The following is a 17,991-nucleotide window of genomic DNA, read 5'->3' on the forward strand; positions in this document are numbered from 1 at the left end:
CCTCCGCCGAACCCGTGACTAACTCACTAAACCCTTGGGGTTCAATCGAACCCAAGTAAAGAACCTCTGCTCTATATTGTTTATGCTTTGATAATGGTGCATTCATTGTAGCTGAGTACCAACATGTATCAGCACACACGATGGCAACCGATACCAGTATCGGCCACCCGTTGTGAGAAATTTTAAGGAAAAATGCTATATTGTTGTATGTCCAGTTAAGGTATATGCATTTCCTTAAAATTACCTGTCATTGTTTTTTTGGGGACATTTGTCTGTATGAAAAGTGCTAGTGGTATCGGTACTTGGTATCAGTGACTACTCAAGGGTTGGTACTCCTACTGGTATCGGTCTGAAAACAATTAGTAGTGAACATCACTCATTGCAATTCATATTAAATTAGGCCTACAAGTAAATTGAAATACAACATGCACCGGTTGGGGGGGGCCCCGCTGGTCACACCTCTTAACTCACTACACTAGGTTTGCACAATACACTTTTATAGACATATAGGGCACATAACACACTTTGGGGGGTGGGGTAGGGTGGAAACACCGTCTTCACCCTACAACTCCCCTCCAATTTTAATACACCACACAACTTGTGGGTGGGGGGGGGGGCTTGTGGGGGTGCCATCGGTTGGGGGCCGCAGTATAGAGCAGTGCTGCGGTCCCCTGTCCGTGTCGCCACCCGCCCCCCCCCCCCCCCGCCCTATCTATTTTTTTTAATGCACCACATACACTCAGCAACATGCTTGGGTGGCGGGTGGATCGGAGCGTGGGAATATCATTTCCATCGGCTCCGGTTCACCTGCTCCTAATTTTAATGCACCACACACACACACTTGTATATACACTGGGTGGGGTCACATTCACGGTTTAGGGGTAGAGTTCGCCAGTCCGCGAGCTGGCGGACTCAGTAACAGGGGTTAATTTTCACAAAGAACGCTGGGGTGACGACCGGGGCCTTCCCCCGCTGGGCCTGGGGTTCGGGGGTGTCGGCCGCCCTCCGGTGCCCCCATCTCCCCCTTCTGCCCCCGGTGTTCCGTCCTTCCACACGGCGGGGGGTGGGGTGGGCGCGGCTGCCCTCTCCGCTCCGCTGTCCGGCCCCTCTTCGGCGCCGGTGCCTGGGTGCGGGTGGTCCCCGGGGGCTGGGGGTCGGGGGTTGGGGGGCTGCCGGTTGGTCGGGGTGGGGTCGGGGGGGGGGGCGGCTTTGTTGGGGGGGGGGGGGCGGTGGTGGGGGTTGCGGGGTGTGGGGGTGCTGGGGGGGGGTGTCTGGGGGATTGGGGGCATGGGGGCGGCTGGGGCTGGGTTGGGGTGGGTGGATGGGGGGCGGGGGGTGGTGGGGGGCGGGGGTTGGGGGCCGGTGGGGTGCCTGGTGGGCCTGCAGTGCCCCGTCCTGCTGCGTTGGGCCGGGGGCGCGGGCCGTGTTGGGGCGGGGGGCGCTCCTGCTCCTGGGTTTGCTCTCCGGCCGGTGGCCCTGGTGGGGCCCGGGGGTCGTCCTTTGGCGCTGCCGCGGCCTGGGGGGCCCTGAGGTGTTGCGCTTGCTCTGTTCCGGCGGGGGTCGACGGCTCCCCTCTTTGGTGGAGATTTTCATGCATGCCAGATCCACCACACCAGCATCTACCGAAACTCAGACACAATCTGTTTCCTCCTCAGGTTATTGAATCGGTGGAGGCTGGTGTCTCGGATCTCACGCGGCTTCGTCTGTCCTTCCTTCCTTTTCTCGGTCTCTCCGTTGGTCTCTTGAGGCCTCCCTGACTTTATGTTTTTTGGATTTGTTGGGGTCTGGATGTTTCTTGGGCTGGGGAGGAGTTCTGGTGGGGGGTGTCTGGTCGGTGCTGGATTTCACCTTCCTTGGTTTTCTTCGGTCCCCTCGGGTCTCCTGGTGTTCGATTTAGGTGAACGGTATGAGATTTTTTTTTCTAATAGGTTTTCTGGTGAGCTAACAAACACACGCACGCACGCACGCACGCACGCACGCACGCACACACACATACTCACCCACACACACAAAAAAAAAAAAAAAGGTATGTATGTATGTATGTATATATGTATATATGTATGTATATATGTGTATATATATATATATATATATATTAAAAAAAAAAAAAAAGAGCAATGATGATGACATTTCCGAATGAACAATACTGAGCTCTTAAAAAAAAAAAGAAAAAAAAAAAAATACAACATGCACTTCAGGGATAAGCTTGAAATTGATCATTATTCGAGACTATGACTACTACATCCTTCGTTCAATTTACAAACGTGAAAAAAGTGACCAAAAATATAATACAATAAACAAAGCAAAACATTTTGTTACACTACATAAAATACTGTAAATAAAATATGCATTTCTTTTCTGCGATACTCCATTTTCACATGGATATTATACTATGGAAACTATAATGATGATGACTTTGTGTATCTAATTAAATGCAAGATGCTGTTTGCACCCATGTGAGGCACGGGAGAAATAAACTATCCCTCTAGCGCTTCACTATAATGAGGTCACGAAACAGAATTGGGTGCATGCCTTATTTAGTATTCCGTTCCCTGCAATTTCCATGATTCATAGCTCGAAATTTGGGTAACAAACAGGACAATTTTAGGGTTCGTTATTGCATATGTTAATGGAAATTAAATTGGGATTTTCACCCAACGCCCTGTGACTGAAACTGTCAGGTTATGAAAAAAAGAAAGAAGCATATTTGTGCACACTTGTAATTGGTGTGGGATGATGTTTATGCTCCTATAATTATACGCAACCCGGCTTCAAAACAGAGATACGGCAGCAATGTAAAGTTTGTCATTCTTATTTATTCTTGGAAAATAGTCCCTCGATTGCGCTGCAAAAAAATGGAACCGTGAAACTTACTTTGTGAACATCCAGGTAGGGTGTTGTGTGTGTGCTATGTTTATATTTGTGTATTTATTTATTTATTTTTTAAACAGTGGAACTTTTCCCCTTGGTTACCAGAAAAATATACTTTCACAGATGTGGCTGTTGCAAAGAAACTCACCGAGGCTTGAAATTCTGCACTGAGCGCTGAATAAACTGCCGCATCTGACCTTGAAACAGTATATCACAATGCGACTCCAACGACACCAGGTCTTTTCATCTGCCTGTTAATTAAATTGTAATTAAAATTCATAAGAACAGACGGGAAGGGAGGTTTGTCGGTGTGAATCGTAAATGTGCGAGAAACTACACGTTCATGTGTAAACGTGCAGCGGCTAATTTTCAAGCTCCCCCGCACCCTCAACAGCCAACTGACTGTTTAGAGGACACCTTCCACAGTTGACTTGTCTGTCATAACGTACGCGCAGGTGTGTGTTTCATACAATATGTGAAAACCCTGAGGGTCCATGTGCCACCATCCGCTAAATTAAACGTCTCCTCCCCTTCCCCTGCACACTTACGATCCTTCTCATGACCAGCTCCTATCCTCAAACATCGCACCAGCTTGCAAACGGGGGGGAGCTTCGGAACTCTTGCTCCCCAAAGCCCAGTGCAATTGCCCTGTTATTGTCCAGTCATCCACTGCTCACAGGGGGGTGGGTCGAAAGAGCTGTGAGCACTCTACACCCTAGATTTTCTAATTTGACAGTGAGCTTCATATTAATTTCGGCTCTCCACCTGGGGGGCAGAGAACTTCTGCATGACAAGGAACTATCTTTACGGGCTGATCACTTTTTAAATTAAAAAATGTTATGCTTGTCAGGAAGAACTGGAAAAGTCAGCGCCATCTGCAGAATTTCTCGTATTTGAAAGGGTATTTTAAGAAATCTGTGATATGAATGGTTAATGCAACAATTTTGATCTTCCCACACAGTCATCCTTGGAAAGTAGAACAACTTTTTACACTTATTTCATTTGATTCAAACACTTCAGTATTAATCAAATGATTATTAAAGGGGAACTCGACTGAGCCCCCCCCCCCCCCACCCCCACCCTCTCTCACACACCTAAAAAAAATAATAGTCTGATAAAAATTCTGGTATTCTGATTAATATTGCATTAGTGGAATATGAGTTAATGAAGGAAAATCCAGCAGTTTGTATCCACTGATATGGATGAAAACAGCTGGATGTTGCTGCATAACTCATATTCCACAAACATAATATTAATCAGAATGCCATGTTTAGACGAGTGATCTCACATATAACATTAATTTGTCACTAAATGTTTAAGGTTGACTTCCCACTTTTGATACCACTTTATTTCAGACTGATCCCAATATAATATACTCTTGTCACCAAGATAAAACAAGTACTTTTGACCCAAAAAACAATGAGATATATTTAAAAAAAAAAAAAGACCTATATACCCCAATATTGAAATTTTCCTTAAAACTGCATGAAACTTATGGTAACTTTCTATTCTTCTAATTTCTCATTTCTAATTCCTGATTGTATAACAGCCAGAGGAGGATGGCCAATAACAGTATCGGCCACCGTCGCGAGAACCAATACCTTGAAAAATGGCCGGGTATCCCCCCGATATTAATATCTGGTATCAGTACACACCCATATATCTAGCACATATTTAATCTCGTATGTGTATTTTATCATTTCTTTTTACCATATCGTTGCTGTCCTGTGAAAAACACGTATGCCCATTTTTGTTTGTTTTTACATTTTTGGGGCATCTGCATTCAGTTTCATACCATAAATCTAAATATGTAAAAAATGACTAAAATAGACATAAGTGTTATAAGGACAGCGATGATATCCAACTTTTAACGAATGTGCTGTGTGTTTACCACAGGCAAAATTTCAATTGACAATAGCACCATGTAAATTAGAGGCAGGTACATTACATTTAACTACTGAATAAAAGTAAAGCAAAAAGCTGTAATTGATATGTAATTGACAATTGTTTCTCAGAGGTTAAGCTCTTCTATTGAATCTGTGATACCAAGCTTGAATAAACACTATTTTGTCTCTGACCTCATACATTTTGCATGTATTTGACAGATCAGATATAAACACGTATTCTATCCTATTCTCCCCACTTGACATTTAAATTGAAATATATGGGTGGTAGATAATGTAATTCATGTTCAGTGTCAGTCATGGAGTCAACCTGGGCCCAACATATTTCCTTGGTGTCAGGTAAAAAGAGTAGAAATGGTCTCCCGTATCAGCAACTAGACTTGGCCACAACATCTGCATTTGCAGCTTTTTCGCCAGGACTTCATTAATCACACACCTACACATGACAAAGAGTAATTACCCTCTAAGCCTGATAGTGACACACACACACACACAACTGTGGACATCAAAAGAATGAGCTTCAATGATAGGTCATTCCACACATGCTAGTTAAGTGTGTTTGGAGGTGTTGGACAGGTCATGGAACCCTCCTGCCCTGGGAGGGAGTCAGTCTGTCATGGTATGATGAAATCCTCCACCTGTCCTCATTCATCAGCCCCACTACACAGATTAATTATCACAAACCTTCAGATGTACAGCAGAGGACATGCCCATACGCTCACATGGACCCAACGCAATGCATTGACAAGCTACTGCAGCAGAGTCTACTATCACAGCAGACCTGTTTCTGTGCATCAATCCAAGTCTACTGATGCTGGTTTCAAATGCCTGGGGCACTACAAATTGTTGGCCTAGAGATGTCAGTCATTGCTTGCCGAAGCAAAAACCTCTCAGCTCGCCTCAGTTACAGTCAGTCATCTAAACCCCCACTGCACCGGTGCAATGGAGCAGCTATGACCCAGATCAGATTCTCTTTCGAGGACCCAACCTTGCCATTTTGAAGGCATCAAAAGGCAGGTTTCAGGGACTTTGAAACTTTCGACACGATAAATCAACCCGATTCCTTTGGTGTACTGTATGTGGTTGGAGGCTGTGAACCAGGCACATCAGTTCACCAAACCTGAACCCAATCGAACACCTCTTGAACCTCCACCAGGAGACCACTCTTCATCTTATCAGTGAAGATATTCACTGCATGGCTCTGGTCCACAGCCAAATTTGACAAAAGGTTTGTAAAGACGTAATTTGCTTTTACATTAACCTGTTGTTAATATTCAATGAGCATGAACTGATTTGATCACTTGGTTGCTGTCACTATGTAACACATCTCACAAGATCTTTCAGCAGCAACACATTTGTTTCATCAAGTCATCTTGTTCTTGACACCCTTATTACCAGAGTCAGCAAGCTGTAACATTTTTGGTAAACTGTCAATTTGCCAGATTACAGTGTTTGACAGTGGGAGCCTTTGCAGAAGAAGATATCGCAGATGTAATACAAATTTATGTCAGCTAAATGTGGCTGGCTGCTCATTCAAGGGAGGAAATGCTTCACAGAGCATATCATTTGCATTGGCCATAGTCATCTTATTTTGTTTTTCGACGCTTTAGGGGTGTGAGGAATTTCTGCATATACTGGTAGCCAAAAAACAAAACAAAAAAAAACAAGTGCTGAGATCATGTTTGGTAATTTGTGTCATTTTTCATTGTTGCTTCCCCCTGTCTTCAGTTACCTAGGGAAACAAACTGATTTAAAATTGGAGCCCTATTTGGAACCCCAAGTTATTGTATCTCTGTATACCAGTTGCAAGTCTCGTGAAGATTCCCCTGGAGACACTTAATTGAGAGATCATTATATAAAGTAAACCAGTGATCTTTTTAAAGGGTTTTATGAGATAAATAGCTTTCTTTTTTCTTCTTCTTTTTTATACCCAAAAGATTAGAGTTCTCTAAATGACTGCCATTGGTCCTTAGCCAAGTCATCTCCTCTTTAATCAGACCTAAGTCCTCATGGTTCCTATGTTTCTCTTATACAAAAAATAAATACAAATCTTCGTAGACTTTGCGCCGGTAGAATGGGCATAATAGGCGTTTGCGCCGTTGTGAGATGGAAGAAAACATTTTCCTAGTCAATCGAAGTGGCCTCTCTCATTTGCAATGGGAAGAGTGCTCGGAGCGCAGGCAAACTGAGTACGCCGAGCTACACATTGCGGAAACAGAAACAGACACGCTGGGGTCCGTGCATGACATCGGCAGATCCGCAAGGCAGACGGACTGGCAGCTGGGCAGTAGACTCATATGTTATTCATGCCATTACAGGAACTCCTCACTTTAGTTTGAAAAGTGGCATAAGAATCAGAAGCACAAGGCGTAATGTACAGTGTGTAATTCTTTCATACTGCATCTATGGCTAAGAAGTGTTTTTCATTGAAATATGTACTATAGTTCAGAGTTTACTGCCAAGTTAGATGGGTGGATGACTATTAGTGGAGCTGTAAACGACTGCTTGTACTTTCTTTTCTTTTTCCACCAACCAATTCCTGTTCATAGTAGTTGTATTGTTTATGTTTAGGTGGACAACTTCGGGAAAATCAGGGACATCTTGTCGCCCTAAGCATGACCGAGGCAAGATCCTCAAAAACAAGACATGGTTAGATTAGTTAGTTGTCTTTCCTTGCCCCCCCAAAAAAAACATCCTAATATTTTTGGTCCATTGTGTCTGACCTGTAACAGACATCTTATACAATGTTTAAAAATAAGCATATGCGATTTCTCCCGTCCATTTCAGTGCACGGATGACTGCACAGTCAGCAGGCCTGACTTTGCCCTTGCATTTTAATAAACACCATCCTGGCTGTTTGTGCGTAAAACTGTCATGAAAGTGCCACCCAGTGATCCCCAAGACCCTGACCTCCCCTGACCTCTGTCTCCAGGGAGCCACTCATAGGACTTTGCAGTGACAGGGTGGCTCCCATGTCGATCTGCACGCTGATACGCTTTACCCGTTGCCTCTCTACGCTTGAAAACAGCCGCTCTGTGGTATGCATTGTAAATTAGATAGGATGCAAAGAGGGGTTTCAATGACGGGATCAACATGAGCTTCAGAGATGGCTGCGTCAAAGATTGATGGTCGCAGAGAATTTTTTGTTTTCTTGTCTGTTGTACTCTGACACACAATGCATTGTGGGCTTATGATGTTGCTTGCTTATGCAGAACATGCAAAGATGATGCGAAAATTCACACAGTAGCTGGAATAAGAGTACAGTACTTCTTTAAGAAGGAGAAGTGAAAGTAAATCAGGATGATCCATTCACAGTCAAAAGCCAAGCCTTTGCCAGGAATCAACTATTATGCACACTGTTCTAAACAAACCCTCATCATCAGCATCGGCTTCCAGTATTAAAATCCCTATAACCACCAATGTCTGTGATCTTTCCCTGGGAGAGGCCAGCACCAATTGTCACAGTCCACTAAAATTGCATGATGAAAAGAAATGCAAAGTTGAAAGAAGTTGTAATAGGTGATTCGGCATGATTCCCTCTTGTGATTATTCACAAGATACAAAATCACATTTCTAAATATGCCGTAATAATTTCTGTTTTTGGCATTTCAAAAATGTTTACAAAATTGGAAAATATCTAGTTTTCTCCATCGCCTCACATCTTGCCTGTGCTTTGTCGCCATGGTTAAACACAGTGGTGCAGCTTTTGCATACATACCTTTCAGACGTGGTATTAAAAAGCACACAAAATTATTCATTGCAATTTGTCATGAATCAGTGCTAAATTAATCTTTTTGCAGTTTGTGTATTCTTTTAGCTATTTTTTAGCTCTTTTTTTTTTAGCCTTGTGTCTCACTTTGTCCCATAAGACACAAAAGGAAATCTGCTGCACAACCTGGTTACTGTTCAACAAGCCTGTTCAACCTTGTTTTTAGCAACTAATTCTACAATATTTATAACATTTCTCTTTTTGGAGAGTGTAGGTTTTATAAAATCGAACCTATTAAAACACCTTCAATCTGAAGATGCTGTTCAGCGTGGAAATAATTAAATTCTGTGAAATACTGAATATAATTGCTACACAACAGTACTTAAGTATGTATTCTCTAATTTCACAAAGAACGTCCCGTGATTATTTTCTGTTTGTGTATTGCCAGTGTAAGAATATGTAATATTTACGGTACCTTGGTTTTGTCGTAAAGAGTATGATTGTCCAAAATCATCCTCTTCTCTAACCGAGCAAACCTCCTCAGGTCTCGGTCAAATTGCTGTGGAGAAAGAAAGTAAGTTGTTTAAAAATGCAATATCCTCTCGACTTTCAAGGTCATGTAATGTAAGAAACATGGTTGCATGAAAGCACTATTATTTCACCTAATGCACATAAAGTAGACCATATAAAGATGAACACGCTTATTGTCATGACAGCAAACCATCATCTCAGAGAAAAGAGAGTTGCTTTGTCAAAAATGGGCCGCTTTAGGAAAAAGTGCTCATTGATTTGGAATTTCTTTCATGCATTATTTTAACTCCTTTTTTCTGTTATGTATCTTCTTCTTCTTCTTTTTTTTGTCCCATACCGTGGAGCCGGTCCATCCCAGGAGAGCAAAGGCGTAATGATCCATGGGTGGTGATACCAAATCCACACGTATTGCTCTCCATCCCCTGCTGTCCCCCGGAGCACAGTTGAGACCTCCGTCCACCTGGCTGGCCTCCAATCGCAAGATCAGGAAACATTTTGCATAATGGTCCATTGCCTCAAACCTCTGGCAAGGCAGATTTGCCATGTGAAAAGTAGAGGCCTGGTAATCACAGTAAAGACGAATCCCCTAAAGGACAGGAGAGCGCACATTCCGTCAGAAAGTTAATCACAATGTATTTATTTATTTCCTCAGGTATTAATGTACCAGGGACAACATGATCCTTAACATTATATTATGCTTTTCATTTCAAATACTTATTTGCGTATTGTGATCAACATATACTGTATGAGTTGCTTTTTTCCCCAAATAAAGTTTTCAGTGTACGTGATATGGTATGTGGGAAATTCAAAGTCTGTATAAATAATTAATTCAGAAATATAGCGATATTCTTGCATGACTCTTGGCAAAAAAAAAAAAAAAGACAGTAAGTCTACCCCGCTGGAGTGAGTACCTAAGGGCCCTGACAAAAAAGAAGAAAAAAAGTCACCTTTTATCCAAAGCTCATGACTTTGTACCTGCCTAAATTATCATATGATGGTCGGAATTTGCAGACTTAAAAGTCACCCCATTTGTAAGATGCTGCTTCAAACCCATCCAATCAAGGACGTTGGTTAATATCTAATCTAGACTGTTTGTAACAATTTTGTTCCATAATGTACATCTCATAAAAGGTCAACCTCTCACCATCATTAAACCTTTAAACAACACTGTTGCTGTCATACAAGTAGAAATATAGACAAATAACTTGTACACTATGACTGCCGACCAGTCAAATGTGCTGCCCGAAATCAGCTGGAATTGGCTTCAGCTCATCGCAACCCTGAGCATGAAGAGTGGTATAGAAAATGGTCACATATGTAAACTTGTGCAATATGCACTCTCAGTTAACTTTGTCGTGGGAGATTACTGTGCGTGTCTGGCATGTTTTTGATTTGAATCTATTGATCCCTGTCATTTTTTTAATGATGTTGAGTTACTTTCATTTTAGCCATGCCACAGTATATTATACTTAGAAACCAGGTCAGTAAGGTTTGTTCCTCTTATCTACGATCACTTATCAAATCGCACATTTCTCCTTTGCTGTGACTGACAAAAAAAATAAAATAAAAAATCCAGGTGCCCCAGATAATTTAATGTAGCTCACCAAAGCAAATAAAGTTTATTTCATGTCTCTTGCTGAATGGATTGGTTCTTTAAAAAAAAAAATGTGTACCGAAATAATCCTTTGTATAGCATTTATTTTCACCAAGTCCCTTCTTCTTCTCTGTTATTAAAAAGTTCATAAAGCAATCAAATGCAGAGGTCCATTTGTATATGCAATCATATAATGAAAGTGAAAGTGATTATATATTCATTAGTGCTGTCAAAGTTAAAGCGTTAATTGATTAATTAATCACAAAAAAATATCGCACAAATTATTTTGACCATAGATTATCCTTTAGCGTGACAGCGGATGGCTACGTTTAAGGTAGCACAGAGTGTGTTTGAGCAACAAACATAATGCCATGTATTAAAATAAAGCATTTAATGAATGTTTGCATATCACATTTAGAATATTTGTTCATGTCAAAATATTGGGGTCATTTTTTTGCAAGTAATTAACTGATTCGAAAAAGAGGAGGATGAGCGTGTGCAGTGGATCAAAAAATGTTGAAGACGTCCTTATAATATTAAATGTCAAAAATAATTAACACATAACCGGTGCTCTTCGAATTTGGTGGGAAAAAAAAGTTGATTAAAAACAGGCTTTTTATTAAGTGATTAATCACAATTTTAAGATGTGATTAATCTGATGATAAAAAGTAATCGTTTGACAGCTCTAATATTCATAATTTCATATTCATAACCGTATTCAAAGGGAAACCGAAAAAATGACACCAAAAAATCATTCTGACTTCCCTGCTTTGGATGCTCACGGAGCAAATTAATTTTTTTTATGTCTTTTCCTACTAACACATGATGTACTAATTAAGGCTCGGGAAAATGTAATATTTTTTGGTAGTCTTCGGTAATTGCTATCTCTTCTCCATACTAATTTGAGGGTTTGGTTGTAAAAAATAAGTCGTAAAAAAATAATAACAATAATCTTCCAAGATCCTGTACGATGCTAACTATCATTTACACATCAAGTGACAGGATTTTTAGGAATTATAATTTGTCCAATTACACTGAAGCCTTAAAAATCTAAAGTCTTTCTCATTCCACGGCTAATGTGAAATGTGGCATGATTTCCTGATGTGAAATGTCCTTCTGTAATTTGTGGAATTGGGTTAAAATCCAAATCAATGCAGTTAGTGTCAAAATTATAGCCTTCCACTGAAATACATTCAGACATTCTTGTATTTTAGCAGAGCTTGGCAAAGCACAACAAATGGGATGCTCAGTTGACAGTTTGCATTTTTGTTTATTTCCATTGAAGAGGCGAGAAGCAGTTTGACATTAAACATCGAACAACTTCAAGGAGAAATGTGTGCACTGTGGCTGCTATTTTGGAAAAAGATGTGGTCAACTGGGAAAATAATCTTTGAGCTTGCACGAGTTGGTGGCAGTTATTTTTGTGCTAATGTTTTTACAAAGTTCAAGCTTGTCTTGGTTTATACTTTTTAAGGTGTCTTCAGAACTGTATGCACACTGCACACTCATCCAAAATCGAATTTGTATTCAACCGATGGCATTTAAAAGAGGCAAGCACGATGGAGAATTAGTTTGGTGGATTTTTTCTAACGTTGACTTCCATTCCCATATTCCAAAAACATGCATATTGAATTGAAAGGAACTGAAGAGTCCATTGTGAGAGTAAGTGTAAACGGTTGTTTGTTTACATGTTCCTTGTAGTCTCGCCTGAAGTCAGACGGACTGGGATCCAACACACTCGGAATCCTAAAGAGGACAAGTGGTATATAATACAGCCCCATGATTTGCTGGCATCCTTTATTACACTGGGGTTTTTTTTATGACATGAGTAATTCTGGGCTGCTGAGTCCAAAAATAACATCAATTTATTTGAATTGGCTCCAGTTTTAGTTTGACATTTTTGGCAATGAATCGATTGATAATTCATTTGGGGACGTCAAAAATGTGTCATTTTTTTCTTTAATAAAAAGTGAAACGAGCTTGCCATTTAGCGCTCATATTATTTCATTTCTAAATGTTGGTTTAACACAAAACATGATTTGCATATATAAGGATCTCCATGATAACAATTGTCGTCTTTCATGATATTGCATTAAAAATCAGAGAATACTGTACAAATGTGCTTGAGAAGACTATTCTTCTTCGCCATTGTTCATTATTTGCAAGATTTATGTGAAACCTGTAGACTCGCGCAATAACCCCAAGACCCACTTCTTTTGACACATTAGCCAATCACAACACTATCACCCACTTTGACAAGTCTTACCCATTCCTCGTTCAGGGACGAGGTCCCTGTAGAGTGAATGAAAAGGTGACAAGACGCTCTTTATTGTATGGCGCAATAATGAGAATATGCCTCAGTACTCCTTTCTCAGAGATATCAGCGCCCGTGGTGGTTTTGAGAATGTCGTCTACAAGTGTGGCTCTTATCACAAAGGAACCCACAGCTCAGCCTCACTCATCTTCCCTTTTGCCTTCTGTCTAGCTGACCCTATCCAGAGGGGCATCACTTGGGCTAGCTGGGCTCTGGCTGGGCATGCAAGTGGGCTTTGTTGCTAAGCCCCATTTGGGCAGTAGATGGGCTAAACTAAGAATGGGCAATTAGTGGGCTCTGGCTGGGCTCCACTCCAAAAATATTCAAAATGGATGTTTTGCATAGTAACAGCATGGGTGATGGAACTTACTCTTTGGCCTATAGTTCTTAACAATTAAATATGAATCATATTAGTCAGGTGTGTGTCTTGACCACCACCGAACCCTTGAGACTGACTCACCAAAGCCCTGGAGTTCGATCGAACTCAGGTTAAGTAAGAATCGCTGGTCTAGAGCAGGGGTCAGCAATGTTTACTGACAAAAGAGCCATTTTAGGCCAAATAAACAACCAAAAGTCTGTCTGGAGCCGCAAAACATTTGAATATTATGATGAATGAAACAGTGTTCGTGTTAGCCTTATGTACGGAGGACCCAAGATCTTAGATTATTATTAGAGCTGCACCAGAACACAAAAATATGCGACATCCAATACTTTGAAATTCATTTTCTTCTACCTTTTGTCTTCCGCTTTTGATTTTTTACTTTTGTTTATTTTTGTAATTTTTCATACTTGGTAGTCTTTCTACCTTTCTGTCAAATTTCTGACATTTTTTGTGGACAATTTTAAGGACATATGGTAATTTTCTACTTCTCTTCTTCCAATTTTGGGCATTTTATGCATATTTTTGTAAATTTATTTCAGGTTTTTTTGCTATAAATTTTCTATTTTTTGTGGGGGGGCAATTTTGTGGACATTTTATGGTCATTTTCGGGATTTCTTTTGTTTTTGGACATTTTATGTTTACAATTTAAACATTTTCTTTTTTGCCTTTTGAGACTTTTTTGGCAATTCTAAAGACATTGTATGGTAATTTTATAACTTCTTTTGTTTTTGGACATTTTATGGTTACTTTTGAACGTGTTCTGCATTTTTCATTCAATTCTCTGACATTTTTTGCAATTTCATGATAATTATCTTTGTTTCCTTTTCCTTTTTGGACATTTTATGGTCTTTTTTTATTTATTTTATTTTTACATTTTTAGGTATTTTTAAAAACCTTTTCATCAACCTTTCATCTCTCTTTTTCTGACAATTAAAACATTTGGACACTGACATTTTTGGAATACTGTATTTTAATTATTTGTTGTTTTTTATCTAAATCAATAATTAATTTAAATAATATTTTATTTAAAAATATATATATATTTTTTTTCTAATACATTTTTTGGGGGGGGGAGATCCACAGGGAGCAACAGGAGAGGGACTAAAGAGCTAAAGAGGCGCATGTGGTCTAGAGGATAACCTCTGCACTAAGGCAAAAAAGTCTGCAGCATTATTCATGCACCTTGAAAGCATCTGGCTTGGTGGCTCATTCTTTCTTAATATAAACTGTAGATTCTATTGGGGTCATTCGTCGGCTTGTTTATCTAACAGCCTCTCTAATAGAGTTCAGAATGTTAATTTAGACTTTCACCTTTCATACATCCCCAAAGGTTCAATACTTGCTCCTACTTTCTTCTCCACTTTCATCCCTCTGTTGTTCATAAATCCAAAATTCCTCCTCTATGCTAATAAAATAATCTTCTTTGCTTCTAGTCCTTCACAGGAAGTGATTGCATTTAAATTACTTCAGGGCAGTTTTTCTTTAATTACAGCATACTGATGATGACCTTAGTTGTATCATTAAATGCTGGAAAGATTACAGTATTTATTGAAAGCAAGTATGCCCCTTTCACAAGATGCAATCATACAGGAGGCTGCCTTTCATTCTACTCTTACCCTCTGGTACCAAGGTGCCACTAATTAAATGAATCAAGCTGAAGTTGTTGCACTGCATTGGGTTGTTGATTTCTTTGGAACCTTTCTCTATTTCTTATTAAAATCATACAAGGACATTGCATTGAGTACAATTACGAAAGCAGACAGAATTGTCTATTTTCAGCGTGACCTGATGTAAAAGAGTTTGCTAACATGTTTATGTGTTTACTTACATTATCGTGATCATAGCCTTAGTTGGTCATTTGATATTTAGGCGTGTTTACATAGAAAGCCCGTCTCTGCATTCAAACAAGAGAGAGGTTAAATGTTTAGTGTAAGGTTATGAGATTGACATTGAGGAAAAATCGAGAAGATCAAAATATTCTAAAAAGGAATTATCCTTGATTTATTTTACAGTGGACCTACTGCAAATTGTATCATATCTTCATAATCTGAATCATGACCTTGAAAGTTAATTAGTTCCTCTTGCTTTCTTTCCTTCTTCTTTGAGAATTGATCGGTTAAATTAAGTTGAGAAAAAACTATTGAATTGCAACCATTGCTATAATTGAGAATAGGGACAAGAGACAAGTTAAAAGCAAGAAGACAGTGAAGATCATTATCTTAATTTAAAAGTTAAAGAGGGAGATAAGAGGATGGCTGAAAACAAGAGTCAAACAAGCCCTTCGTTCGGCTATGGAAGATCACTGAAGCCTATTCTGTAGAAAATAGCTCCTCTCCTTGGATAATTGGAATTTCTGCCGAATAAGATGTCAGTGTACTGGAGGAGCGAAGATGAGCCCTGATGGTTACCACAGAAAATTGGTGTGAATGGAATTGAATGAATACAAAAGAATTAGAAAATACAAGGTGGATCATGTTAGAGACTACATATTGAATAGGAAAAGATAAAAAATGATCAGCAAATAATTTATTTCTTTGGAACTCAAAGACATGATTCTTCTGCCTTGATGTGTGTATACTTCATGCTTGGTGTAATTTTACTACAGTGGAATGTCTCACATCAAGAAGACAACAAAATATTAAGCCTGGAAACCAGACTCATTGCTGTACGAACGAGAGACACACACAGTCGCTGTCAAGTGCCTTTCTGAGGTGGGCCTAACTTAACCAAACTTAACCAATCAGCAAAGAGCGGAGGCTTTTGGGTACATCCTACATATTTCAGCCTAGTGTAGTTGCCGTAGTTGTAAAGAGTTCAGAAATAATATGAAAATTAAGTATGTTAGAAAACCGATGAACAGAGAGACATGCAAAGAAATTCTGCTCCTACTCTCACTATTAAACCCTTCATTACCCATAGTGAGAAACTCATTTGTTGTGCAGCTGTGGGTCAAATTTCCTAGAGTCACCCTCGAGTGCACCCGTGGATTGCTTTCTCTCTCTTTGCAATTACAGATAACCGTTCACCTTCCAATAGGTAGGGAGAACAATTATTTAAGTTCGCTTTGTGTTGAGCAGAGTAGTCGGAGACTTGAAGCGCAACATAAAAGAGCTCGACTACCATTAGAATCTCTCTGACATACAGATATGTTTCAAGACTAGTCATGCAGGCAGGACTGCTGTTCTTCCTATGAACTTACAAATGAAGGCCACTTCTATTATTCCGATTTTTCACTCCCTGCTGTCAGTACATTACATTTGGCTTTGAATCCTATTGATGCCTTTGGAGAAAAGCATTAATGGTTCTGGTGACAGTCACATGGTCCATTAAGTACATGAATGCATTTAGTTCATGTTCTTTGGTTTTGAGGCCTCCGGCATACATCCTGTAAATACATCAAGCGTAGGCACTGATTTCTTCCTGTCTTGCTCGTTATGATTGCCACATATACACTCAAAAATCTATTTGTCATGATGTCATAAATTACTCAGTATCGCAGTGGGCTGTTTAGCCCAATGCCGGTCTGTAAACATCTCCCAAGCAGCAGGTAAGTAGAAAACATCTGAGAGGAAGCTTATTCCAGGGAATTAAAGAGAATGACGCAGGCGCAACGATAAACTTTCCCCAAAAGCGTTTACTCAGAGTAGTGAGGGGACGATTGGAATCTGAATGTTTATATCCCCGTTTTGATCTACTCTTTTTTAAGATAACAGCAACAGTCAACATTCTCAGGACAAACAAACATGGAACTGTGATCTCATCTTTGTCTGACTCACGGGGAGCAAACTTCTCAAATCTGCCTGGAAGTTGCGGATTATCTTGTTTCAGCCAAGAGCTTTTGAACCGGGCTTTGACTTTGATAGTGTTGCGTGCGCCGTAAATGTCATTCCAAGTAGACTTCACTGCTTAGATTTGATTTAGATGTAAAAGAGAAATCTAATCTCAGCTGCATGGGCAGTGCTGCTTGAATCACTTATCCAACCAGAGGTAGAATACTTGAACCTCTAACTGCATTGAGTCGGCGCGAATGCATAACAATAGAGCTGAATCGTATTATTATGGCAGGCAATGCATATAGGGCTCAGCCTTTGGAGAGCAACACTGCGCAGTATTGAAAGACTGATGATAGATGAACGGAAGCAAGGCTCAGTGACTCATTTGTCTGACATTGCCTCTGCCCCCAAGTTATGCTTTAACAATCAGCAGGAAAATGATGATGACAATTGTTTTGCAAGGACATTTCTAACTCCTGACAAGTTGGACATGGATGGCTGGGGAACTTGGGGGGCTGTCCCTAATATTAGCTGAGTGAATGCACATGAGTCCTCGGGGACGCAATTTTCAATGACAATTACACAGCCAGGAGTCAACTTTTGTGATGTCATTTAAACACTGTCTCCTGTCCTGGTGGTCGGCTCCATCACTTTTCTAACAAGTCTGATGAGAGGAACATGAGCAGCCCAATTTCCTTTCCCGGTCACAGACAACTTTTCAACACCTGCCCTATATGCTCAAGTCAACATCTCACTTCAATGTTCACAACTACTGTTCACACATGTTTTTCACAACTTTTGCTCACCCGCTCCGCCTGTAGGGACGAAGGAGCTGCGAACAATGGGAGCACTGTTAATATGTCGCAAGCAGGATGTAGGATGTTATTGTCACTGGATCTTTGAAAGATCCACG

The 17,991-nt window shown here is 40.3% G+C and overlaps 1 protein-coding gene across 1 annotated transcript in view; it reads right to left on the bottom strand.

Moving 5' to 3' along the window:
• dntt (deoxynucleotidyltransferase, terminal) overlaps positions 1 to 17,991 on the bottom strand; it is a 64,827-nt gene that overhangs the window by 18,089 nt on the left and 28,747 nt on the right. Inside the window, exons 9-10 of the mRNA XM_086093461.1 lie at positions 9,353 to 9,601; positions 8,960 to 9,043 (exon numbers count right to left, since the gene is read on the bottom strand). Coding sequence (XP_085949587.1) covers positions 8,960 to 9,043; positions 9,353 to 9,601 — 333 coding nt within the window. The remainder of the gene's footprint in view (positions 1 to 8,959; positions 9,044 to 9,352; positions 9,602 to 17,991) is intronic.

This window comes from Leptonotus elevatus, chromosome 13 (genome assembly GCF_054856555.1).
Source record: "Leptonotus elevatus isolate MCC_2025b chromosome 13, RoL_Lele_1.0, whole genome shotgun sequence".
Taxonomy (NCBI): Eukaryota; Metazoa; Chordata; class Actinopteri; order Syngnathiformes; family Syngnathidae; genus Leptonotus; species Leptonotus elevatus.